Raw genomic sequence first — 25,081 nt, 5'->3', positions numbered from 1 at the left:
CCCGCGGCTGAGCGGGGCCGCCGAGCTCCGGGCCGGGCCGGGCCGGCAGGATGCGGAGCCAGGGCCGGAAGGAGAGTCTGTCCGACTCCCGGGACCTGGACGGCTCCTACGACCAGCTGACGGGTGAGTCCTGCCCGGCGGGGGCGGGGGCCGGGGGGGGAAGGTGCAGCATCCCCTTAGCAGCGAGGTGCAGCCCCCCGAGTGCCCTGGCCAATCCAGCATCGCGCCCCCCTCCTCCGCCCCCTCTGCCCCCCAGTGCCGGCCCCCCCTTTGCCCCCAATGTGTTTATCCTACAGAAAGTTACGGGGGGTGCCCTGCCGCCCTGTGTGCCCCCCGGGTGCCCTGCCCCAGCCGGGCCCGGGGCGCTGGTCTCTTGGCAGTGGGGTGGGCTTGGCAGCAGGGAAGGGGGAACGGCCTGGCAGTGGGCTCGCGAGGGCAGGCGTGTGGTGGGTGTCTGCCCCGGGGGCCGTGCGTGTGGCCCCAGGGCTGTGGAGGGGCCCCTGACCTGGCAGTGCCCCGTGACATCCGGCTGCTTTGCTGCCGCCCACCGGCTCTTCCCCGGAGCCCTGTGCAGAGCGGCGGGGGCTGAGCTAGCTGGGCCTGCCCAAGGCAAAGGGGGCTGAGGCGCACTGCCAGGGCTGCCGTGGGTCTCTCTCCTCCAGCTGGCTTTGATCACCCCCAGCCCGGCCTGCGTCTGCAGGAGCTGGGCGTCCCTGGCAGGAGGCCAGCCGTGTGCCCCTGGGGAGGAGTTTCCCTTCGCTCCGCATTGTTCCTCCGGCCCCTGTCCTCCCTCCAGTCCCTCAGCTCTGCCCGCAGTGGGGCAGGGCTCCCCTGCCGCTGGCGCTGCCGCTTCTGTCCCCGCTCCGGCAGGCGCCTGGCTGGGCGCAGGGCGTGTGCTCGTGGGCTCTCTGCTGCGCGGTGCCCAGCCTTGGCCTGGAGACAGGTGTGCTGCTTGCAGGTGCCCGCAGGGCAGCCCCTCCCCCAGGTTGGGTACGCGCTGGCGCTGTTCCCGTCAGGGCCCGGATGCCATTGGCAGCATCGGTCCCTGGCTCCGCACGTTGAGAGAGGCTGAGGCAAGGTGCAGGGCACCCCCAGGTGCCAGCTGCTGGGCGCAGGGGAGCCACCTGTCAGACCACACTGGGGGCTTGGCTTTAAAAGCACCCACCACCCCCGCAGCAGATCTCTCCTGGTGACTGTCATGTGTGATTGATTCCATCGTCCCGGGCCTTTTGGCACACTCGTGCACACTTGTGCACTTGGAAGGATGATGCTGTCATTACGCTGCAGTGCTGGGTGGCAGGAGCTCTGGGTTCCCATGTGTCTCCTGTGTGACGCATCATTGCCCTGGGCCTTGATTTCTCCCTCTGTGAAATGGGATTAACGCTCAGGCCCTGCTTCTTAGGGGTGGCTGTGGAGAGGGAGCCCTTTATAATAAGCAACTGTCAAACCCTGGGCGACAGGCTCGTCCGTGTCTCTGGATAACTCTGGCCCGGCCATGGGCCTTTCCGGCCATGCAGTGGGGTGAATGTCAGCCCCCAGCTGTGAGTTTCTAGAGGCTGGTGGGACCCTCTCTCCTCCCCCGTTGCTGAGTGGTTGGAGGCGTGCGGGGAAGGCGGCTTTGCCTCCAGAGATATGCTGCAGGGAAGATATTTTTGAGTTGTGTAGGAACTTGAAGCCCACACAACTTTCAGCTTCTCCGGGAACTTCAGCATGTCCGTATGGATTTAACTCAACCCTCAGTTAAAAATAACCTCGGCTCTCTCGCCGGCTGAGCCCTTCCATGTGGGGCTTAGTCGTCAGTGAGTCTCCACAGCAGAGCCCTGAACGGAGGAACGCTGCAGCTCAGACAGTGTCTTCCAGAGCTGAGTTCAGTCTTCAGGACCCCTCCCCTCCCCCAGGAAACTGAGCACTGATGCGAGGGGGAAACTGAGCCACAGGCAGGCAACGTGACTGATTGTCCCCAGATCTCGGCTGGTGGCTACTATGGAGAATGCTGATCCAGCTCCAACTTGGATGTGGCTGGTGCCTGCTGAGCCCGGCCATGGGCCTGTGTTTTCCCAGCTAGCTTCCCCTCCCTCAGGCTCTAACATGGGGGGGGGAGATGCAGCTGCATTTTGTGGGGAACTCTGCTCCTCGAAACATCAGCAAAGGGAAGCGGCTTTAACTAAGGCACTGGCTGAGGGTCGTCAGCAGTTGGCCTTGTCCTGCAGCTGCTTTCTGCTGTTGCCCCAAGGCAGGTTAGAAAGGTCCCTTCTTTGCAAACTGGCTCACTCATGCACCAGCCGGTCCTTGGGCCTTTTCCTGCCCGAGGGCCCTGGTTAGTTAGGCGCCTAGCTGTGCGGTGCTGTCCCAGGCCAGGTCTGAGTGGGATTTTGCAGGACTCACTACTCTGAGCTGATTCCCTGGGAGGCCAACAGCTGCACTTAGTCCAAACCGCCTGGTTTAGCTCCCCGTAAGTCCCCAGGAGAGAGCACGGGGGTGCGTCTCCGCTCAGCTCCGCAACACACAGCTTCCTCTGCAAGTGGTGGGGAAGGGGAAGGCGCAGAACGCAGAGGGTGACGCTAGGGCGCCCGTAGGAGAGGGGGCTTTCACGTAATTCACAGCAGTAAGGCCGGGGGCAGGGGGCAGGCCGGTTTGCAGCACAGCCTTTTCCTACCTGCACCCCTGCGGTGGGGGCTAAAGGGGGCCCGTCCAGGTTCTCCCCCAGCTGGCGGGGGGGGGGGGACGGACCCCCTGCAGTGCCCTGGCTGGGCTGTGGTGTCGATGGGTCTCCCGGGGGGTTAGCTGGGCGTTCAGATGTTTCAAAACAAACACGCTCGGGGGTCCTGCAGCAGCAGCAGCAGCAGCGTCTAGGCTGGAGCTGAGCCCCGCCGCTCTTTCTGGCTCTGCGACTGGCACTCTCTGTCCCAGCGTACTGCAGAGGTGGCCCGGGGATGCCTTCCTGCCCCCCCCCCCCCCCACAGCTGGACGGCCCAAGGCAGGGCTCCCCCCTGCTGTGCCAGCTCCACTGGCAGGTACCCAGCGCCCCGGCTGCCCGGATCTACCACTAGCATGGGGTGCTGTGAGCACTGGCACTCAAAGGGTTAATAAGCATCCTCTCCCCTCCCCCTCCAGCCCTGGCTGCATGGAGAAGATGGGTGTCCGTCCCTGCTTCAGGCCCCCGGGGGGGAAGGGGAGGGTTCGCGGGGAGCAGGCACCGGGCTGTGCAGAGCAGGGTCCCACTGTGCCCACAGCAGCAGGTCATCGCTTTCAAGAGCTTGTGGGAGTCGCTCTGTGCAGCCAGCAAAGAGCAGCAGCTGCTCCCCCAGCTCCACCTCCCCACCAGCCTCTGCCAGCGGGAGCCCTCTGCGCCCCGCTGCTGTGCTCAGGCCGGCCCAGGGCCCCTGGGTGCGGGGAGCCCCTTGCTCCGTGCGTGTCGGAGGTGTGTGCGCTGGGTGGGTGTCTGAGAGGGGGCTGCACAAGGGGCTGAGGAGGCGGGTGCTTGTGTGTGTGTGTGTGTGTGTGCGTGTGCGTGTGCGCGCGCGTGCGTGCGTGCGAGACACACTTGGCGGCCCCACGGGAACTGCAGCCGGGCCTATAGGCTAGTTTGGTTCATGTGAGCCAGCCCCGGAGCATCCCTGCAGCCCCCTGGCACAGGAGAGACCTTTGGGGGCCAACCAGGCTGGTGCTGAGGGAGCTCGTTAGCCACGGCCTGTGGCTGTGGAGAAAAGTGCTCTGAGCACCTGAGCACTTCCGGGCTGGGCCGCCGTGGCACTGGGAAGGGCGTCCCCCTGGTGCCCTCATCCCCATGTCCCCTCTGGGACACTGCTGCTAAAGGTGCTCCTGGGGCTAGAGGGCCCAGCATAAGGTCTGCTTCCGGCTGGGCTTGTCCCCGGCGGGCCAAGCACCAGGCTGGGTTTGTGCACCAGGCTCTGGTTCTGGGGCAGAGGGGGGAGCTGCCTCCTGTCACCCCCAGACTCACAGCAGGTTCCCCTTGCTGAGCAGGCAAGGCACTGCCTTCACGCAGAACCCAAATCCTCACGTCCTGAGCCCGCAGGACCATCAAAATCCCCTGGTTCCCTACCAGAGGCATCAGGGAATTAGCTCTCATGGCCGGGGAAATTCCAGCCCGAGAATCTACATTGTACCTACTTTGGGTTCGGTGGGAGACCCTTTCTGCCTCCTTTCCTAGAGGCTGTTGTCACACTGCAGGTATGGAGCAGCTGTTGTGTTTCACCCCAGAGGCAGGCGCATTTGGGTGATGGATGAGCATTTGCCAGGGAAGCAGCCTGTGGGTGCTTTGGGATCCCGCTGGCCTTACAGAAACATAGGATCTTTCCCTCTGTATCGCTGTTGAATTTGGTCGCAGCATTTCTGTCCGTCCGTCCAGTGCTTAGTGACGGGTGGTGGTGGGACAGCTGGCCTGGATCTCAGTGTCTGCACAGGGGCTGTTTTCAGAGAAATCTCTCCCAGGCGGACAGAAAAGGGAAGGCAGTGGCCGAGCTCAGCAGGCCCTTGTGGAAGTGCTTCTGAGCAGAGAGGGGATAATTGGGTTGGTGCTAGGACTGCTGACCATGCAGCTCTCGTGCATGAGTTATATGTTAGTCCCCAGTGCAAGACAAAAACAAATAGGCCCCTTGTCTGCTCCTGGCATTTTCTGTGAGCTCACACCAGAGGATAAGGCAGATATAATCCCAGGCTTGGCTCATTTGTTCATCCCTGATAGGGCTGCCATCTGGCAGCAACCCTCTGGCTATGCATGTTGCTGGGGGCCCTAATATGCTCAGATCCTTCTGTAAAGGAAAGTCTCCACTAGCTGTTAGCACTATAGGGCTTATGACACACAGTGGGGTAATTCTATCCTCTAGAGATTGCTCATGGACAAGGGGCGCCCATGTCCCAGCCTGTTCACAGTGCTGTTCTCTCCATCTCTCCTCAAGCCAGAGGGCCCTCATCAGCTGGCAAGAAGCTTAAAGAACAGCCGTGTGGCTGTCACCCCTTTAAGGATCCTGTAGATTATCCTGGCCCGGCCACAGTGCAGAGGCCTAGATTAGGGCATCAGAGACTTGCTTCAGTAGGGTTCTGCCCATTGTCAAGTGGGGAGAGCTGGAACCAGGCCGCTGGGAGACCTGGGTGCTTCTCTGTATTTTGCCACTGATGTGCTGTGAGCTCCAGTGTCTGTCTGTGCCTCAGTTTCCCAGCTTGTAAAGCGGGTTACTCTCAGCCCAGGATCCCAAAGCCACTAGCAAAACAGCAACGCAGCTTGACTGTAATCCGCCAATTGAGAAGAACAAACAAAGAGCAAGGGGCCTGGCTGTGTGTGTGGCGGAGAGTGGGGTGTGCATGGGTGTGGAGGGGGTGGTCGGTCTGTAGCTGGGTATGTGTTGGGTGCGCAGCAGGGTGCTGGATGCACTGGGGTGTGTGTGGGTGGTGTTGGGTGCACAGCAGGTTGTTGCTTGCAGTGGGGCGTGCATGATGGACGTGTGGTGGTGTAAACCACACACCTAGGTGTGGGTCACTGTTCCAGGTAGTGGTATCCAGACCACCTCCCCGAGAAAGAGTCAGTGCCCTCTCCAGCCTAAGCTGCGAGCCGGCCGGCCTTTAGCTCCCGCTGCAGAGTCGCCTGCACTGAGCTCCCTGGTTTGAGCCTGCCGGAGGGCAGTAACAGTGGGCTGTGCTGTACGCCCGTCAGTGTGTCCCAGAGCAGAGCTGTGGCTGGGCGAGGGGGTCCCTGTGACCAGCCTGTTGCGGGGGAGCTCTCCCACAGGGGTGGGTTTGTTCCACGTGTCGGCAGTAGTCGGGCAGCAGGGCTGGAACCTGGGGCTTCCACACCAAGGCCCTGGCCTCCTCTGCATGGGTGAAGGGAGCGGCTCCACGAACGCACAGCAGTAGTAGGCTGGTATCCTGGAAGGGTGCAGCTGCTAGGAGGGGACCCAAAGTGCAGCGTGAAGCCTGAGACTCCGGGTTTGTCTGGGCTCGGGGACAAGCCCAGCCCTGCCTGTGGCTTCCCCCTGGCAATGCCCTGGGGCTGCCTCCTGCTCTGCTGTGGGGCCCTGAATGAGACCAGAGTGTGACCTCCAGCCTCCCGGCCCCCTCCCTCCTCTTGTCCATCCCTGGCCGCCCCAGCACTGGTGCAAGAACCTTCTCCTGTGCGCCTGCCCCACAGCTGCCCTCCCTCACCCCGGGGCCCTGCTTGTGTGCTCTGCCCCACTCCCACCCTGCAAAGGGCCCAGGCAAGCACTGCGCCCTGAGGGGATGCTGCACCTTTGGGGGGTCCGAATGCTGCCCGATGCCTCCCACTGCCTGCTGTCCTCCCTCCGCTTGCGCCCGTCGCTGTTGCTGTCACCCCTTTGCTGGCCTGGCTTGCTCACACCCCGGGGGGCTGGTCGGTCACCTCCGACTGGCGCAGCCGATGGCCCTTTGTGTTACTTTTGCTTCCTGCTGGCGGGGCCGGGGCTGTGCCGTTTGGGCCTGGGGTTCCCCCCCCCACCCCGAGCGGTGCTGGAGTAGGAGGGGCGGCCAGGTGGGTAATGCAGTGTCTGCTGGGTGCTGCCTCCAGGCTCTCGGCAGCCAGGCCAGTGCCGGGCCCCAGGCAGGAGCAGGCGGCAGGCGCTCGGCAGCCGGGCCGGTGCCAGGCCCCAATGAGGAGTGGGCGGCAGGCGCTTAGCAGCCGGGCTGGTGCCAGGCCCCAGGCAGGAGCGGGCGGCAGGCGCTCGGCAGCCAGGCCAGTGCTGGGCCCCAATGAGGAGTGGGCGGCAGGCGCTCGGCAGCCGGGGTGGCGCCGGGCCCCAATGAGGAGCGGGCGGCAGGCGCTCGGCAGCCGGGCCGGCGCCGGGCCCCAGGCAGGAGTGGGCGGCAGGCTCTTGGCAGCCAGGCTGGTGCCGGGCCCCAATGAGGAGCGGGCGGCAGGCGCTCGGCAGCTGGGCCGGTGCCAGGCCCCAAGCAGGAGCGGGCGGCAGGCGCTCGGCAGCTGGGCCGGTGCCAGGCCCCAGGCAGGAGCGGGCGGCAGGCGCTCGGCAGCCGGGGCGGTGCCAGGCCCCAATGAGGAGCGGGCGGCAGGTGCTCGGCAGGCGGGCCGGTGCCGGGCCCCAATGAGGAGCAGGCGGCAGGTGCTTGGCAGCCGGGCCGGTGCCGGGCCCCAATGAGGAGCGGGCGGCAGGTGCTCGGCAGGCGGGCCGGTGCTGGGCCCCAGTGAGGAGCGGGCGGCAGGCGCTTGGCAGCTGGGCCGGTGCCGGGCCCCAGTGAGGAGCGGGCGGCAGGTGCTTGGCAGCCGGGCCGGTGCCGGGCCCCAGTGAGGAGCGGGCGGCAGGCGCTTGGCAGCTGGGCCGGTGCCGGGCCCCAATGAGGAGCGGGCGGCAGGCACTCAGCAGCCGGGCCGGTGCCAGGCGGTTGGCACAGGTGGACTGAACGCGCTCGGCTCTGTTACCGAGAAGCAGCCCATATCAGTGGGTGGGCGGGGGCCTGTCCTCCCCTGCAGGGTGAGTGTCTGGTCCCTGCCCTGCCTGGGCAGAGGCGGGGGGCTGTGGGGCGCTGGGCCCAGGCCTGAGGTGGCCCGGCTGGGCTTGTTGGTTGCGGTGGTTGGTGACACTGGTGGGCTGTGACTTCCAGTGTGAGGCGCCATAACGGGATGGGGGGGTGCTGGTGAGCTCCCCCCGGCCAGCGTGACATGCCTGTAACGGGGCAGGGCGGGGGGGGCGGGTGAGCCGGCAGCCATGAGGCCAGTGGTGAGTGTGCAGGGGGTCGGCTTCCCCTGCTCTGATGGCACCAGCAGCCTGGTCCCGGTGGCCTCACACTGCAGCCCAAGCGATGGGACAGATGGGGGCTGTGGGTCGGGAGTGAGGGGTCGGCAGAGCTCTGGAGGGGGAACCCGGGGCTGCGGGTCAGGAGTGAGGGGTTGGCAGAGTGCTGTGTGTGGGGGACCCAGGGGCTGCAGGTCGGGAGTGAGGGGTCGGCAGAGCTCTGTGGGGGGGGCCCCAGGGGCTGCGAGTCGGAAGTGAGGGGTCGGCAGAGCTCTGTGTGAGGGGACCCGGGGCTGCAGGTCGGGAGTGAGGGGTCGGCAGAGCACTGGGTTGGGGGCACCTAGGGGCTGCGGGTCGGGAGTGAGGGGTTGGCAGAGCTCTGTATCGGGGGGACCCAAGGGCTGCGGGTCGGGAGTGAGGGGTCGGCAGAGCACTGGGTTGGGGGCACCTAGGGGCTGTGGGTCGGGAGTGAGGGGTCGGCAGAGTGCTGTGGGGGGGGGACCCAGCAGCTGCAGGTCGGGAGTGAGGGGTCGGCAGAGCTCTGTGGGAGGGGACCCAGGGGCTGCGGGTCAGGAGTGAGGGGTCGGCAGAGCTCTGTGTGGGGGGGACCCAGTGGCTGCGAGTCGGGAGTAAGGGGTTGGCAGAGCTCTGTGTCGGGGGGACCCAAGGGCTGCGGGTCGGGAGTGAGGGGTCTTCAGAGCACTGGGTTGGGGGCACCTAGGGGCTGCGGGTCGGGAGTGAGGGGTCAGCAGAGTGCTGTGGGGGGGGGACCCAGCAGCTGCAGGTCGGGAGTGAGGGGTCGGCAGAGCTCTGTGTGGGGGGGACCCAGTGGCTGCGAGTCGGGAGTAAGGGGTTGGCAGAGCTCTGTGTCGGGGGGACCCAAGGGCTGCGGGTCGGGAGTGAGGGGTCGGCAGAGCTCTGTGGGCCGGGGGGGGGCACCCAGGGGCTGCGGGTCGGGAGTGTGGGGTCGGCAGAGCTCTGTGGGCCGGGGGGGGGGCACCCAGGGGCTGCGGGTCGGGAGTGAGGGGTCGGCAGAGCTCAACGGGGGACTCGGTGACTGGAGCTTGCCCTGCACCACGTATGTTCCCAGACCTGGCAGCCGCTGGTTCCCGGAGGCCAGCACTGGGGAAAGGCCGAAGGTGACACTGGATTCGTTCAGCCTCAGCTTGGCCAAGTGCCTCTGGGGTCCTGCGCTCTCCGGTGCCCCCGCGGGGCCAGGCTGGGCTGAGCTTGGGCAGCTGGTTCTGTGCCCCCGTAAGAGGGGGCAGCCCTGGCGTTCCCGGAATGAGGCCGGCTGTGGCTAATCCGGGGGGCAGGGGCAGGTGGGAGACAGGAGAGGACCCCCCCGGCTCTGCTCTTTACTGGTGCTCTCCGCAGGGGAAGTGAGTCGACTGCAGTCAGGCTGCTGAGCTGGGAGACGCTGAACCCATCTGCCGGCCGGTGGCTGGGCCAGTCCCCGGGGGACGTCTCTATACGCCAGCACTGGAGTCACACAGGTTCGCCACAGGGCCTCTTCTACACCACTCCCGGTCCCGGCTGCCGGAGCCTGCAGCAGCTCTGACCGCACAGCCCTCACCCGGTGGCCCCACTGCACCGCGGGCCTCGTCTGGGAACACCAGGGTGGGGGTGGGCCCAGCACCCCATCGTCTTCTGCCATCCCCCAGCCGTTGTCAAGGGGTGCCACAAGCTGTATAGGGTCTCAGACAGTGGTTCTCAGCCAGGGCTCTGGCCATGAGCAGCTGTCAGGTTGGAGGGGCAGCACATCCGCGTGCCCAGGGAAGCTTCTTATTGCTGGGTTCGGAGATCCTGCCCAGGGGTCGCAGGCTGCGTCCGCACAGCGCAGGCCAGGACAGACTCGATCCAGCCCTGCCACACCCTGGGCTCATTGCATGCCCGCTGGGGGGCTGGCCCTTCTGCTTTGGTAGCCCCAACACCTTGTTCCAGTGTCATCATGGGATGGTGCAGGCGGGGGTGGGGGTGGGGGTGGGCCATGGTGATGGGGCCGGGAGAGTGGGGTACCACAGCCTGGCTGCAGGCACGTTGACGGGCCTCCTTGCCCTGGACGTACAGCTGTCTGCAGCCAGTGGGGGTCCCCAGGGCATTACTCCGTTCCCAGAGATAAGCCAGGGAGCCGTTGGCTGGGGCATGCGATCTGGCTGCTTCCCCACGTGGGGACCGGCTGTCATGCATTGCTCTGGAGTAAGACTTTGGTTAGAGCCATGGCCCCTGGAGCTGGGCCCTCTGCTCACGAGCTGGGAAAGCCATGGTGGAAGCACACTCACAGCCGTGGGTAAGACAGCCTCGCTGTGCCCGGGCAGGACCCCGCCTCTGTGTGTCAGGGCATCAGACAGGGCTCTGCCCAGGGACGCGGGTGCCGGGCGGGTCTGTGCCTGGAAAGGTGAGAGCCTGGCAAGACTCTGCCGGGAGGGGGAGGGTGCCAGGGGGGCTCTGCCAGGAGGGGGTGGGTGCCAGGCTGTGCTGGAAGGAGGAAGGTGCCAGGCAAGGCTGTGTCTGGGAGAGGTGAATTTCAGGTGGGGCCATGCTGGGAGGGTTCCAGGCAGGGTTGTGCCCTGGGGAGGCGGGTGCCAGGCGAGTCCGTGCCTGGAAAGGGGCGGGGGGGGCTGGCAGGGCTCTGCTGGGAGGTGTTGGGCGCCAGGTAGGGCTGTGCCCTGGGGAGGCGGGTGCCAGGCGGGGCTGTGTCTGGGAGAGGTGAATTCCGGGTGGGGCCATGCCGGGAGGGTGCAGGTGGCAGGCGGGGCTGTGCCTTGGGGAGGCAGGTGCCAGGCGGGGCTGTGCCAGGAGGGTGCAGGTGCCAGGCGGGGCCATGCCCTGGGGAGGTGGATGCCAGGCGGGGCCCTGCCCTGAAGCTGCCTCACTGGGGCCTTCCGGCTCTCTTGCCTGGGTGGTGCCCGTCGGTTGCCCCCAGCAGCCGGAGACATTGCACCTATGCAGGTACTGCCGGGGGGAAGTGGGTGACCTCTGGCCCATGTGGGAGGTCCCTGCCGGGCTGGGGAGACCCAGGGCCCATCTGGTTCATCAGTGTTTGTGTTCTCTGCAGCCGCCTGGCGTTAATTCTAGGCTGTCGCGGGCTGGGTAATGAGCTGTTTTCTCTCATTGGTTAATTAAATAACTGGGTGGAAGCAAGGGGCCATTAGCACTTCATTAGCTGGAGTTAATCACCTCGACAGCTGGGAAAAGGGGGGTGCGGGGTCAGAAGGAAAATGCCGGCTGCAAAGGCATCTCTCGCATCCCCGGGTCTGGGCCAGGACGGGCAGGCAGCAGCAAGGGCTGGCAGAGACCCGGGTGTGCCGCGCGTGTGAGCCAGGTGGCCTGATGCCCCAGCGAGGGCACAGGTGTGTCACAGCTGTGCGAGGTGCACACTCTGCACTGGGACCAGGCCAGCTGGGGTGAGGTGAGGTCATTGGGGCAGAAACGCCCTCCCCGGCACCATGTTCTCGCCGCATCCAGCCCTCTCTGTGCCAGGGCATTCCTCCCAGCTGGCTCAGCCTGGAGGGGACGCGTCCCCTCGCCCAGGCTCCACCCGCCGCAGCCGCGGCTGCTTGACGTTACCGCGCGATGGCAGTTTTATCTAGCTCTGCCCGAGCTGCTCCGGGCACCACAGTCCCCCTGTGGAAATAAACTGGTGCATCCGGTCTCCACCGGCATCCCAGGCACCCCCGGCTCCAGCTGAGCACCAGCCCCTGCTCCCCGGGCCTGCAGCGGCTCCTGCGGGCAGTACAGGCCAGGCACCGTCTGGTCCGCTGTGGAGGTTCCCTGGCTGCAGCGCAGTTGTGCCCTCTCCGCAGCGGGTCGAAGGAGAGTCGGGCTGCGTGGCAGGGGACCAGGGCTGTTCCCCGTGCAGGGGGCTCGGCCCTGGGGGCCAGCTGCAGCTCTGAGGCCAGCGGCGAGCTGGGGGCGAGGGGTCTCAGGCCGGGTTCAGGGAGCTGAGGATGGTACGGGGTGTCCCTGGGGCTGCAGGGCGCCGCAGGGCTGGAGGTGCTGCTCTCAGCTCTGGTGCTGCCCTAGACTTGAGCGTGCGTGGGCGGCCGTGGGGCTGCAGCACCCAGACACTCCCACAAGCCCTGGCTCCAGGGGTTCCTGCCAGGGCAGCAAGTGGTGAGAGTCCGGTGGCAGGGTCCAGTCACAGCAGAACCCCGGGGATGTTCCCCTGTGTGCTGACCAGGCCACTGACACCCCCCTTCCTGCTCTCTGGGGCTCCCCACCACCCTGTCCTGCTGGGTTGGCTCTTCGGGTCTCCCTTTGCCAAGGGGCAGAGTTGGGGTTATGCCACCCCTGGCAGAGCAATGCAGACGCTGTTTAAGCACAGCTCTGGGTGGAGGCAGTTCTAGGGCCCAGCACCCAGGAAATCAACCCCTAGAAGGGATCAACCCAAATAAATCCGTCTCCGTACCAAAGATTGGCCCAGGGAGGGCCCTTTGGGTAACCTCCCTTTTTCAGTGACTGGCAGCTCTGCACAGCAGTGGCCAGGCCCAGGTCCTGTCATGACAATTTATCTGGGGCGTGGCTATAAATGATGGGGGTTTTGTTCAGCCAAACAGTCGGATTTTGGTGGTTCTAGGAGAACAGGCAGATGACAGCGAGTTGTTAATAGAAGAAAACGCAGGGGGTGTTCTGGTCTGCTGAGCATCTAGTGACGTGGGTTCTCCCTCTGCCCAGCAGTTCTCATGCCAGGTGAAAGCTTCAGGCCAGGAACGATCTGCCCCTCACCTGGCTTTTCAGTTCCCTGTGTCTCCTGCAGGCATGTCAGGCAGTTTCCAAGGCAGGCTGAAGGTAAAAGCTGGAGGAAGCCCCGGGCCTTCTTCATACATGTGACTGTACATAAAGTATCGCTTTGACCATTTTTCTCTCTCACCCTGTTCTTTCTTTCTTTGTTCATGAACCTTCAGATGTTTAGATGAGAAAGATTTGGGCAAACACAGTGATTTGGGTAAGATCCTTGTGTGGCTTGGCTGGGGGCTGGGGCTGGACCCTTTGGGGTCTGAAAGAATCTGTATGGAGTTAGTGAAATAGGTGACAAATTTTTAGAACTTGAGTTGGGGTTGTTGGTCTGGGCTGGCAGAGCAGCTGGGATGTCTGTGGGTTTGCTTGTGTGGCTTCTGGCTGGCCAGTGGGGCTGGCAGAGGTGCTGTGGAGGCTGGTTGGATTTGCCTTAGTGAAAAGGAAATCCCAGCCTGGGGCTGTAAGTGGCCCGATGTTAAGTGAAGATACCCTGAATTGATTTCTCCAGCTGTGCCCAGAAACCCCGTCCTATTACCGCCTGTCCCCAGTGGAGGGAATTCCCTTGTGCTCTTTGTGTAACACTCCAGGCTGGACCCTGCACATGAGTGAATCACAAAAAAGCATTCCAGTAGCACTTTAAAGGCTAACAAAGTCATTTATTAGGTGATGAGCTTTCGTGGAACAGACCCACTTCGAAGAAGTGGGTCTGTCCCACGAAAGCTCATCACCTAATAAATGACTTTGTTAGCCTTTAAAGTGCTACTGGAATGCTTTTTTGTTTTGATAGTTGTGATGGAGCTCAGGGGTCCCCCTGCACTGCACCCCGTCCGCTGGCAGGAGTGACTCTCACCCAGCAGGTGCAACAGGAGGTTTATTAGGCAACAGATGCCCAGTTTCTCACAGAAGCGACAGCACAGCAGCCAGAGACAGTCCTTCCAACCTGTCCTGGGGAGAAGACCCCGAGGGGTGCCCCTCTGGGGTGTAGCTTTCCCCCTCGCCAGGCTGGCTGCCTTCCCTCTCTCTTCCCCTAGCCTCCAACTGCTGCCCCGGATTCAAAAACCCAGCTCAGCTCCTCCCTCCTCTTTGTTCAGGGCAGAGGTGTTACTTGCCAGTTGTAGCCCCAGGGTCATCCTTAGCCACTGGGAGCTGCTCTGCTGGTCTCTCACATCCAGCCTGAGTCTCGCATTTGCACTCCCCCCACTCCATCACCATAGTATATAGACTAGTACAATAGACAGCAATGTGCTTCGGCGGGGGGTTAGCACCCATCAAAGGCCCGCTGTCGTTTAGTGCTGCTCGCCTGGGACAAGCGGTACTCTCACAGCAGGGCAGCCACACCTCCTGGGAGGACTTCACAGATATTTGCAACACATGTTTAGACGCTGTGTGTAACTTCAACCGCAAAACCGTACAGCACAAAACTCGGGCATAAGCAGTCCAGCCGGCTGGGCCCCTGAAAGCGATAGGCTGCAAGAGGGGTTTTGGCCCAAGCATCTCTCAGTTATGCGTGTTTATTATAGCCCATTTTCCATAACCATGGGGGGTCCATCGGGGGTCCCATGCTGGCTGAGGGGGGAACAGCTGAATGCAGGCAAATACCTGCCTCCTGGAGGGCACCAGCCTGCCACATGCCTGCCCCAGGATGGCAGCACCTGGCAGAAAGCACCTTTTGCTCCTAGGGCAGACCAGGCTGCTCGCCCATGGCCCTGCCCTTCAGTGAGAGCTCACCCAGCCCTCTCTGGGGTCTGTAAGGACAGCTGTAGTAGGACGGGGTTTCTGGGCACCGCTAGAGACATCAATCCGGGGGTAACTTTGCTCAAAATCCAGGCCACTTACAGCCCCAGGCTGGGATTTCCTTCTCACTAAGGCAAATCCAACCAGCCTCCACAGCACCTCTGCCAGCCCCACTGGCCAGCCAGAAGCCACGCAAGCAAACCCACAGACGTCCCCGCTGCTCTGCCAGCCCAGACCAACAACCCCCAAATTCAGGTGAGAGGCTCTTAAGCCTGTTTCACTAGCTCCACACAGATTCTTCCAGACCCCAAAGGGCCCAGCCCCAGTTTCTGGTCAATATACACTTGGATTTTACCCAAACAACCACACTCACCAATCCTTTAGATCTAATATCTAGAGATTTATTAATACAAAAGAAGGACCAGGGTTAGAGAGAAGCGTTGTTAACGCGACACTTTACATCCGCCCGTCTTAACTACTGACGCAGCCAGCGGTGTTATTTGCTGATTCTTGAAAGTCTCTGAAAGTTCGTTTCAGGTCACATAGTCTGTTACTGGAGTCTTGTAGATCTGGCCACTGGGGTCCACGTGCTGGACACAGACCCTTGAGACCAAAAGACAAAGGATCCAAGATGGACCCTGCTAAGCCCACAGCCTGGGTCTCTTGTGTTCTCTCCTGTTCAAGGACAAAGCCCCTTTCTTCCTCCCATAGTCTCTTGAGGGTCCACCTAACTCAGCTGGGCTGTTCTGGCAAACTGCCACCGGAGGAATCCCCGGAGAGAGTCTCGGATTTTGGCAATGGACCTGTTCTTTTATCTCAGCCCAGGTCCCTTGACCCTTGGGCTGCAGCCTATTGACACATCCCCAGCATCTGGAACGTGGTGGGTTCGGTGTCGGAGCATTGTTCAGCCCAACGTCCTGCCTGGGGCTGAGTTCACACCACCTGTTGTGAAGCTTAGCACCGAAACGTTTTCTAACACAGCTACAGAGCTGAAATCTACACTCTAACTGTACCTACCTCCATGCCACGGGCGTGAGCAGGATGCAGACGGTCAGGACACGATTAGCTTTCATCAGACACCGCACCCGGCCCCCTAGCACCATATTTGGGGCCAATAGCCGCATGGGGATTTAAAATGGTTTCCAGACCCCGATGTAAAAATCTGGTCACATGACACAGCTCTGGGCCACCCCCCCGCACCCAGGACTGCTCGCTCCCCCTTTCCCCAACTGCACCCCGAGGGGAACATGTCTCTCTCGCATGCATCGGCCGTGCTGTGCTGGGTTCCAGAGGGCAGCAGCTTCAGGCAGTCTGCCCTGGTGCCGCACCCTTCGTAACCTCTGCACTGCATGGGCTGTCAGGTTGTGTGTCCTGGAGTAATGCGAGGCATGTGCCTCAGTTTCCCTCGGCGCAGCATCAGTGCACAGCGGTGAGGGGAGTTTCCGTGTGACGACCATGCAGGCAATGGCCCTCCCTGCTCGTTGTAACCTAGGCAACCAGGTGATAACTTTGTTCCCTGGGAAACAGAACAGAGGCGGGAGGAGGGACCGGTCTGGTTTGAATGGGAACTGGGCTGTGGAGTCGGGGTGGAGGGGTCTGGTCTGGCTGCAGAGGGAGAAAAGGGGCCAGGGCCCAGCTCGGGGACCCCTTTGGGCCCCTCTCCCCAGGATGGATGGTCCTGATGGTTGCCGGTCCCTGTGCTGACCCGTCTGTTCTGCGCTGTGTCCCTGTCGCCTCATAACCTGTCTGTTCTCCCTGCCAAATGCGGGTCACATCTGACTGTGGCTCAGGCTGTAGGGCCCGGGGCCCCCCCACGCCATGGCAGTAGGGTTGCTCCCAAGGGCTGTGTTGTTCCTGGCAAGTGGTGTGTTATTGTGGATTGTTCCCAAAGGTGAGAACTGCAGGCGGGTGTGCTGTTGTAGGGTTGTTCCCAAGGGCTGTGGTGGGTACCGTGGGTGGGTGTGTTATTGTAGGGTTGTTCCCAAGGGCTGTACTGGGTACCGCAGGCAGGTGTGTTATTGTAGGGTTGTTCCCAAGGGCTGTGCTGGGTACCGCAGGCGGGTGTGTTATTTTAGGGTTGTTCCCAAGGGCTGTGGTGGGTACCGCAGGCGGGTGTGTTATTGTAGGGTTGTTCCCAAGGGCTCTACTGGGTACCGCGGGAGGGTGTGTTATTTTAGCGTTGTTCCCAAGGGCTGTGGTGGGTACTGCAGGTGGGTTTGTTATTGTAGGGTTGTTCGCAGGGGCTGTGGTGGGTACCACAGGTGGGTGTGTTGTTGCAGGGTTGTTTTCAAGGGCTGTGGTGGGTACCGCAGGCGGGTGTGTTAGGGTTGTTCACAGGGCTGTGCTGGGTTCCGTAGGCAGGTGTTTTATTGTGGGTTTGTTCCCAGGACTGTGGTGGGTACCACAGGCGGGTGTGTTATTTTAGGGTTGTTCTCAAGGGCTGTGGTGGGTACCGCAGGCGGGTTTGTTATTGTAGGGTTGTTCCCAGGGGCTGTACTGGGTACCGCGGGCAGGTGTGTTATTTTAGGGTTTTTCCCAAGGGCTGTACTGGGTACCGCGGGTGGGTGTGTTATTGTAGGGTTGTTCCCAAGGGTTGTGGTGGGTACCGCAGGCGGGTGTGTTATTGTAGGGTTGTTCCCAAAGGCTGTGGTGGGTACCGCAGGCGGGTGTGTTATTGTAGGGTTGTTCCCAAGGGCTGTACTGGGTACCGCGGGAGGGTGTGTTATTGTAGGGTTGTTCCCAAGGGCTGTGGTGGGTACTGCAGGTGGGTTTGTTATTGTAGGGTTGTTCCCAAGGGCTGTGGTGGGTACCGCAGGCGGGTGTGTTAGGGTTGTTCACAGGGCTGTGCTGGGTTCCGTAGGCAGGTGTTTTATTGTGGGTTTGTTCCCAGGACTGTGGTGGGTACCACAGGCGGGTGTGTTATTTAGGGTTGTTCTCAAGGGCTGTGGTGGGTACCGCAGGCGGATGTGTTATTTTAGGGTTGTTCCCAAGCACTGTGGTGGGTACCACAGGCGGGTGTGTTATTGTAGGGTTGTTCCCAGGGCCGTGCTGGGTGCTGCAGGTGGGTGTGTTATTTTAGCGTTGTTCTCAAGGGCTGTGGTGGGTACACCAGGTGAGTGTGTTAAATGTAGGGGTATTCTCACCTGTCCTCTGAGCCCTTCCTTGGCAGTGGGGCTCTGGCGCTGAGCCGCCTTAGCGTGAAAGCAGGTGTGAGACCCTCTCTGCCCGAAGTTGATGCTGTCGGGACTGGTCCCCCGTCTGTGAGTGGTGGCACTGGTCACACCCCTGCCAGAGGAGTTCCCTGCCTGGCACTGGGCCCTGCCCCTGGACTGAGTGCTCAGCCGGACTCTCCAGCCTCTGCCTCTTTGTCCCCCTCCCTCAGAAACCCCCCGGCGTGGGCCAGCAGCTGAGCCGGTCGACGCCCAGGGCCCTGGCAACTGCCCTGTGGGCTGGCAGGGCCGTGCTGACAGCCGGGTGCCAAACACCCTTCTCGGGGCAGGCAGCGATGGATGCCCTGCCGGCCCCTGCGTGCTCAGCCCTGTGCCCTGCCAGCACCTGGGTCTGCCTGCCCCCTCCCTGCCTCTCCCCATGCAGCGAGTGGAGCTCCAGCATCAGGGCTCTTTGCTGCACGACGCAGCTGGCACCGGGTCACCCGGGTCTCGGCTCACCCGGGCGGCGGGAAAAGCCAGCGAGCTTCCTGCACCGTGTGCTGACACCAGCCAAGCAGTGCAGATCTGTGCAGGCACAAGCACCTGTTGGCACGCACACGCCTGTGCCTGCACAGCACCTGCTCTGGGGAGGTTGTGAGTCAAAAGACAGGGTATTGTAACACGCCTGGTGCCTGCCCACACTCAGTGGTTGTGACGTCGCTGCACACAGGCCCCTCTCCAGCTTCCCAGCTGCAGCGGGGGGGGCAGCCTAGATCTAACGGCTGCGAACGCACCCAGGCTTTGAGCTAAAGGAGGATCTCCACGGGAATGTAGTGCAGGCTCTATGACACAATGGCTGCGTCTACACGTGCACGCTACTTCGAAGTAGCGGCAGTAACTTCGAAATAGCGCCCGTCACGTCTACACGTGTTGGGCGCTATTTCGAAGTTGAAATCGACATTAGGCGGCGAGACGTCGAAGTCGCTAACCCCATGAGGGGATGGGAATAGCGCCCTACTTCGACGTTCAACATCGAAGTAGGGACGTGTAGACGATCCGCGTCCCGCAACATCGAAATAGCGGGGTCCTCCATGGCGGCCATCAGCTGGGGGGTTGAGAGATACTCTCTCTCCAGCCCTTGCGGGGCTCTGTGGTCACCGTGGGCAGCAGCCCTTAGCCCAGGGCTTCTGGCTGCTGCTGCTGCAGCTGGGGGTCCGTGATGCATATACAGGGTCTGCAACTAGTTGTTGGCTCTGTGTATCTTGCACTGTTTAATGAAAGTGTGTCTGGGAGGGGCCCTTTAAGGGAGCGACTTGCTGTTGAGTCCGCCCCGTGACCCTGTCTGCAGCTGTGCCTGGCTCCCTTATTTCGATGTGTGCTACTTTGGCGTGTAGACGTTCCCTCGCTGTGCCTATTTCGATGTTGGGCTGAGCAACGTCGAAGTTGAACGTCGACGTTGCCGGCCCTGGAGGACGTGTAGACGTTATTCATCGAAATAGCCTATTTCGATGTCGCAACATCGAAATAAGCTATTTCGAAGTTGGGTGCACGTGTAGACGTAGCCATGGATGAGCAGGTCCGGTTCTATCCGGCAGAGGACAGCAGAGATGCAGCCAGGTGCTCTCCCTCTCACACCTCCGTTTTGGCTCGTGCGTTGGGTCTGGGCAGCTAAAATGAAAGAGAGGAGCTGAAATCTCTGTGCGTGAAACATTTAACGTGCCCCCAGCACACGAATCCCATGGGGGCGCGCGCGCCACAGTGGGACCCTGTGGGAGCAGGTCTGGTGCTGCCAGACGCCGGGGCATCGCCCCCGATGGAGCGGGATCCTGTAGTCGCTGGCAAGCTGCCCCCTGAGGCTCACAATGCCGAGGTGTGGTTGGGTGGTGGCTGCCACGCCCATGGCATGCCCAGCCCCTTGCCGTGTGGCTCCCTGGGCAGCGTCACCGTGACTTGGGCAAGGGCAGAGGATAAACACTTGGGTGTCCTTGCTCCCTGGAGCTGCCCTGGCCATGTCCACAGTGGGGCTGTCCCCCGGAGACCTGCGTTCGCCCCCTGGGCCAAGGCATTGGGGGCCGCAAGGCCAGCTGGGTGCTGGCCCGCTGCACTGGGTTGTGTGGCCCCTTGGGTCCAAGTGGTTGTGATGTAGTGGGGGATACCTGTGGGGGGGGCTCACAGAGGGTGTGGGGCTCCTGCTTGGGGGTAACCTGGCGACTAGGTGACACCTCTGGGCTGCAGACAAAGGGGCAGGTAGAGCCTGAGGGGTTTGAATTGGAACAGGGAGTTGGAAGCAGTGAGTCTGGGCTGAGGGAGAGAGCGACAAAGGAGGGGGCCAGGCCCTGGCTTGGGGGACCCCTTGGGGCCTCCTCTCCCCAGCATGGATGGGACTGGCTGTCTCTGCTGGCTGCACTGACCCCTCTGTACAACACTGTGTCCTGTTGGCTCATAAACCCGCCATTCTCCTGCTGAGTGAGAGTCACTCCTGCCTGCGGATGGGGTGCAGAGCCTGGGGACCCTGAACCCCATCACAGTGGCATGTCCTAGGGCGGAGGGGGAGGGCTGTGTCGAGCAGGGCCGGGCTGGGAAAGGCTCCTGGATTGTAGCATGTCCAGCGACTGGGGGAATGCAGCTTCCTAGAGCCTGTGACAGCTGCAGGGGCAGCCTGGCTTGCTAGGGAAAGAGCTCAGGTGAGGGCTGGTGCAGCTCTGCCTGTTTCCTTTGTCCCCAGGGCACCCCTGTTTCAGCTCAGTCCTGGCTTCTGGCTTCCCTTAGAGAGGTGAGCCTGTCCGGAGCGTGCTGTGGACAAGGCACTGGGCAGACAGCCAGGGCACCCCCATTTATTCTTGGCTGTGCCCCAACACGTAGACACGCCCCTCCCTCTGCCTCAGGTTCACAGAATCCCAGGGCTGGAAGGGGCCTCAGGAGGTCGTCTCGTGCAGCCCCCCGCTTCAAGCAGGATCAACCCCCACTCAGTCATCCCAGCCAGGACCTTGTCCAGCCGGGACTTAAAAACCTCAAGGGATGGAGAATCCACCACCTCTCTAGGCAACGCATCCCAGTGCTTCACCACCCGCCTGGGGAAGTAGTTTTTCCTAATATCCAACCTACACCTCCCCCTCTTCAACTTCAGACCATTGCTCCTTGTTCTGCCATCTGACACCACTGAGAACAGTTTCTCACCCTCCTCTTTAGAGCTCCCCTTCAGGAAGGTGAAGGCTGCTATTAAATCACCCCTCAGTCTTCTCTTCTGTAAACTAAACAAGCCCAAATCCCTCAGCCTCTCCTCATAGGTCTTGTGCTCCAGACCCGTAATCATTTTTGTTGCCCTCCACCGAACCTGCTCCAGCAAATCCACATCCTTTTTATACTGGGGGGCCCAAAACTGGACACAATATTCCAGCTGTGGCTTCACCAGTGCCGAATCGAGGGGAACAAGCACGTCTCTAGATCTGCTCCATCTGCTCGAAATGCTCCTCCTAACTTCCCTCGCTGAGCTGCAGAGAAGGCTCCTTTATGTCACGCTGCAAAGCCCTGGGGTGTGGGAGGGTGGGGCTGGCCTGATGCTGCTGCGCCAGTCCCCGGGCTGAGCCCTTGGCAGGCCGAGAGGTTGGAGCCGGGATGGGCACCCCTACCCATGGTGGGAGGTTGGGAATTGTTCATCCCCCCTGCTGGAGGGCAGGGGCGACTGCTGCCTGCCTGTGTGATGCCGATCAGGCCTGACGTGTTGCGGCACCCAGAGAGCTTTCCTGGGTAAATCCCTGAAATATTTAGCAGAACAGCTTTAAAATACAGCTGTGTATCAGCTGGTGGCTGCATAGCCCCCTCCCCCTCACCTGAGGGACTCGGAGACTGACTGGGGGTGAGGGGCCCTGCAGTCCCTGCTGGCCAGACTGGCAGCCCCCCACCTGTGCCCTGCGAGGCACTGGGGTGCCCTGGCCAGGGCCAGTTCCTGTCTAGACTGCAGCTGCCCTGGGCCCCTCCCTCCACTTGCCTGGGGAGCTCCATCCCAGGTGGGTGTGCCTCTCTCTCTTAGCAAGCCCTGCTGGGGGTGGCTCACCCTGGGTGCCCCTGGCATGAAGCTGGGGTGTTTCACCTGGGCGGAGTGCGGCTGTGCGAAGGAGTAAGCTGGCAGGAGATAAATGGTCCCAGAGCCTGTCTCAGAGCACACAGCAGCTGGCACCCCTCCCCCCACCTGCGGAGCAGTGCCCCCTCCCTGCTGTCCCCCAGACCAGGGCTGCGGGGTTTAAAGGCTCTCTGGGTGGCAGACCATGGGGTTCCTTGCGGATGTTATCCCAGCCCTGCTGGTTGCACTCTGTCCCCTACACTCCTGCGAATCCCTCTGGAGTTCACATCCCGTCCTAATGCGGGTGTTGCTGGGAGTGTTTGCTGCAGCTTCTGGGCTCCACACAAGAGGTGGCTGCATTTCTAGGGCCAGTACTGTTCAACATCTTTATGAATGACCTGGACGAGGGGATGGATTGCACCCTCAGCAAATCTGCAGATGATGCAAAGCTAGGGGGCCAAGTAGATATGTTGGAGGGTAGGGATAGGATCTGGAGTGATCTGGGTAAATTGCAAGATTGGGCCAAAAGAAATCTGATGCGGTTCAACAAGGAGAAGTGCAAAGTCCTGCACTTGGGATGGAAGAATCCCAGGCATTGTCACAGGCTGGGGACCAACTGGCTAAGTAGTGCAGCAGAAAAGGACCTGGGGATTGCAGTGGATGACAGGCTGGATATGAGCCAGCAGTGGGCCCTTGTAGCCCAGAAGTCCAATGGCATATGGGGGTGCATTAGGAGCAGCATTTCCAGCAGATCTACAGGTGTTGTTGTTCCCCTCTATTCGGCACTGGTGAAGCCACATCTGGAGTGTTGTGTCCAGTTCTGGGCCCCCCAGTATAAAAAGGATGTGGATTTGCTGGAGCAGGTTCAGCGAAGGGCAACAAAAATGATTAAGGGGCTGGAGCATAAGACCTGTGAGGAGAGGCTGAGGGATTTGGGCTTGTTTAGTTTACAGAAGAGAAGACTTAGAGGTGATTTAATAGCAGCCTTCAACTTCCTGCAGGGGAGCTCTAAAGAGGAGGTTGAGAAACTGTTCTCAGTGGTGTCGGATGGCAGAACAAGGAGCAGTGGTCTGAAGTTACAGGAGAGGTGCAGGTTGGATATTGGGAAATACTATTTCCCCAGGGGGGTGGTGAAGCACTGGAATGTGTTTCTGGGACAGGTGGTGGATTCTCCATCCCTCGAGGTTTCTAAGTCCCAGCGTGAGAGCGCCCTGGCTGGGATGACTTAGTTGGGGTTGGCCCTGCTTTGGGCAGGAGCTGGACTCAATGATCTCCTGGGGTCCCGTCCAGCCCCAGGACTCTAGAGCTCAGGGGCAGGCAGTGTCCCGAGCGTAATAAAGCTCTGGGGCTGGGGCGTCGCGGGAGGTTGCGGTTGTGGGGGGGCCGCCAGCAGCTGCGTCCTTGCTTGGCCCCCCTAGGGAGCCCCCGTGCACCCGCTCACCTCTCGGCGCGCAGGGCAGCAGTGCCGTCTGGGGACTGAGCTGGAAAAGACACCTCCGGGCTTTCCCTGGGCGGCTGGGCCTGGGGCTCCCTGCCTGCAGCCCTGCCTGCCCCATGGGAGATGGGGCCGCCCGGCGCGGCCTGTGGTCTGCATGCACATGCTTGAGCTAGGAGGAGCAGTCTGGCCTCTTCTGACCCCTTTCACCCCTGGCTCTTGCTCTCTGCTCCGCCGGGCTGGCAGCTGGTACCTGCAGGCTGGACCAGGACATGGCAGGGACCCCCCCCGCCCCCCGGCAGCCGTGGCCCCAGTGCCAGATCGCTCTATGCGTGTCACAGCCAGACCTGTTCACTGGGAATGAGCCAGGCTGTCGGAGCATGATCGTGATCAGGCACGTGCCGGCAGGCTGCCGCTTGTGGGGCAGGGAGCGGGTGCCAGGCTCCTGGGAAACGGGTGTGTGGAGCAAACGTGCCCTGAGGCTCCCTCCTGAGTGGGGCCTCATGGGGCACTCTGGCTCTTCCCTGCCTGGTGAACGTCCACGCCCCCAGCTGGGGCGCGAGATATGGACTGTGAGGCCCTGGCTTGTGCTGAGACTGCACTGGCAGGTTCCTCTGATGCCTCCCAGCCACATGACCAAGCCCTGCTCTGCTCCCACTGCCTGCTCGGTCCCGTTGCAGTGACTGCACCCACTGGGTGCCGCATGCGAGGAGTTCCCACCCGGGGTGCCTGATGAGAAGTAGTGCTGGCCAGTGGTTAGAGCACAGCAGGGGCGCAGGACTCTGGGCTTCTGTCTCTGTGACACTGCAGGTGACTTACCTCCCTGGCCCGTGCCTCAGTTTCCCCATCTCCTGAGCAGTGCGTCCCTGCCCTGGGGGGTTGTGAGCTTCCGGCAGCTGATGCTTGGGAGGTGATGTGCAGACTGGAAGCGCTCTGCGTGCGGTGTGTGGTTACCGCAGCCGTCCTCTGCCCCTTGCGGCCCATCTTATCCTGATCGACTGCCCAGGCCACGGCCAGTCCTCATGAATGACAGGATGTGAGGGAGTGGGGACTGTGAGGGTTTTATTCCCCTGGTTCGGCTGCGTGTTTCCTACTGTCCTGCAGTAACCCCAGGTGGTGCCTCAGTTTCCCCAGGCACAGTGCCAGTGCGGAGTGGGGAGGGGAGATTGGGTGTGATGATTTCTCACACGCAGGCCAGGCCCTTCCTGCTCTTTGTAACCCAGGCTACCAGGTGACCCTTTTCTTCCCCTGGAAACAGGATGAAGGTGAGAGGAGGGGCCAGGCTGGTTTGAATGGAACTGGGCTGTGGATTGAGGGGGGGGTCTGGTCTGGCTGGAGGGGAAGGAAGGGGGCCAGGGCCCGGCTTGGGGACCCCTTGTGATGGGGTTCAGGGGTCCCCCTGCACTGCGCCCTGTCCGCTGGCAGGAGTGACTCTCACTCAGCAGGTACAACAGAAGGTTTATTAGGCAACAGAAGCCCAGTTTCTCACAGAAGCGACAGTACAGCAGCCAGAGACAGTCCTTCCAACCCGTCCTGGGGAGAAGACCCCGAGGGGTGCCCCTCTGGGGTGTAGGTTTCCCCCTCCTCAGGCTGGCTGCCTTCCAGCTCTCCCTTTTCCTAGCCTCTCACTGCCGCCCCCAATTCAAAACCCAGCTCAGCTCCTCCCTCCTCTTTGTTCAGGCAGAGGTGTTACCTGCCAGTTGTAGCCCCAGGGTCATCCTTAGCCACTGGGAGCTGCTGCTTGCCTCAGACAACCAGCCTGACTCACACATGCACTCCCCCCACTCCACCACACCCCTCTGGGCCCCTCTCTCTAGGATGGATGGTCCCGACGGCTGCTGGTTCCTGTGCTGATAAGTCTGTTCTGCGCTGTGTCCCTGTCGCCTCATAACCCGTCTGTTCTCCCAGCTGAATGAGAGTCACACCTGCCTGCGCGTGGGGGGCAGCGCCCGGGGGCTAGGGTTACCATAAGTCCGTTTTTTTTTCCCAGATGCGTTCTCTGTTTTGGTTCTTAAAATTCCGTCTAGCCATTTTTCTGAAATTTTTAAAATTTAAAATTCTAAAAAGCCGTTTTCCAGACCTGCTGGGCAGGGCGCCGGCCTCAGAGACCCCATCCAGGCAGCCTGTGTGCTTTGATTTCCTGGTTATCTCAGTCTTTCTGGAGGCCACAGGCTCTGTCCTAGCCGAGAGCTTCCCAGATCCCTGCCTTTCCCTGTGCCAGACCTCAGTCCTCTCATATGATGAA

The 25,081-nt window shown here is 61.9% G+C and overlaps 1 protein-coding gene across 1 annotated transcript in view; it reads left to right on the top strand.

Annotated features, from left to right (window-relative positions):
* Positions 1-7: 7 nt before the first annotated feature.
* Positions 8-25,081, top strand: part of KCNIP2 (potassium voltage-gated channel interacting protein 2) — a 111,818-nt gene continuing 86,744 nt past the window's right edge. Inside the window, exon 1 of the mRNA XM_074999306.1 lies at positions 8-123. Within this exon, the coding sequence (XP_074855407.1) occupies positions 51-123 (73 nt within the window). The 5' untranslated portion in view covers positions 8-50. The remainder of the gene's footprint in view (positions 124-25,081) is intronic.

This window comes from Carettochelys insculpta, chromosome 7, assembly GCF_033958435.1.
Source record: "Carettochelys insculpta isolate YL-2023 chromosome 7, ASM3395843v1, whole genome shotgun sequence".
Classification (NCBI taxonomy): domain Eukaryota; kingdom Metazoa; phylum Chordata; order Testudines; family Carettochelyidae; genus Carettochelys; species Carettochelys insculpta.
The sequence above is the reverse complement of the archived record's forward strand: the minus strand, read 5'-3'. Positions and strand labels throughout refer to the sequence as shown.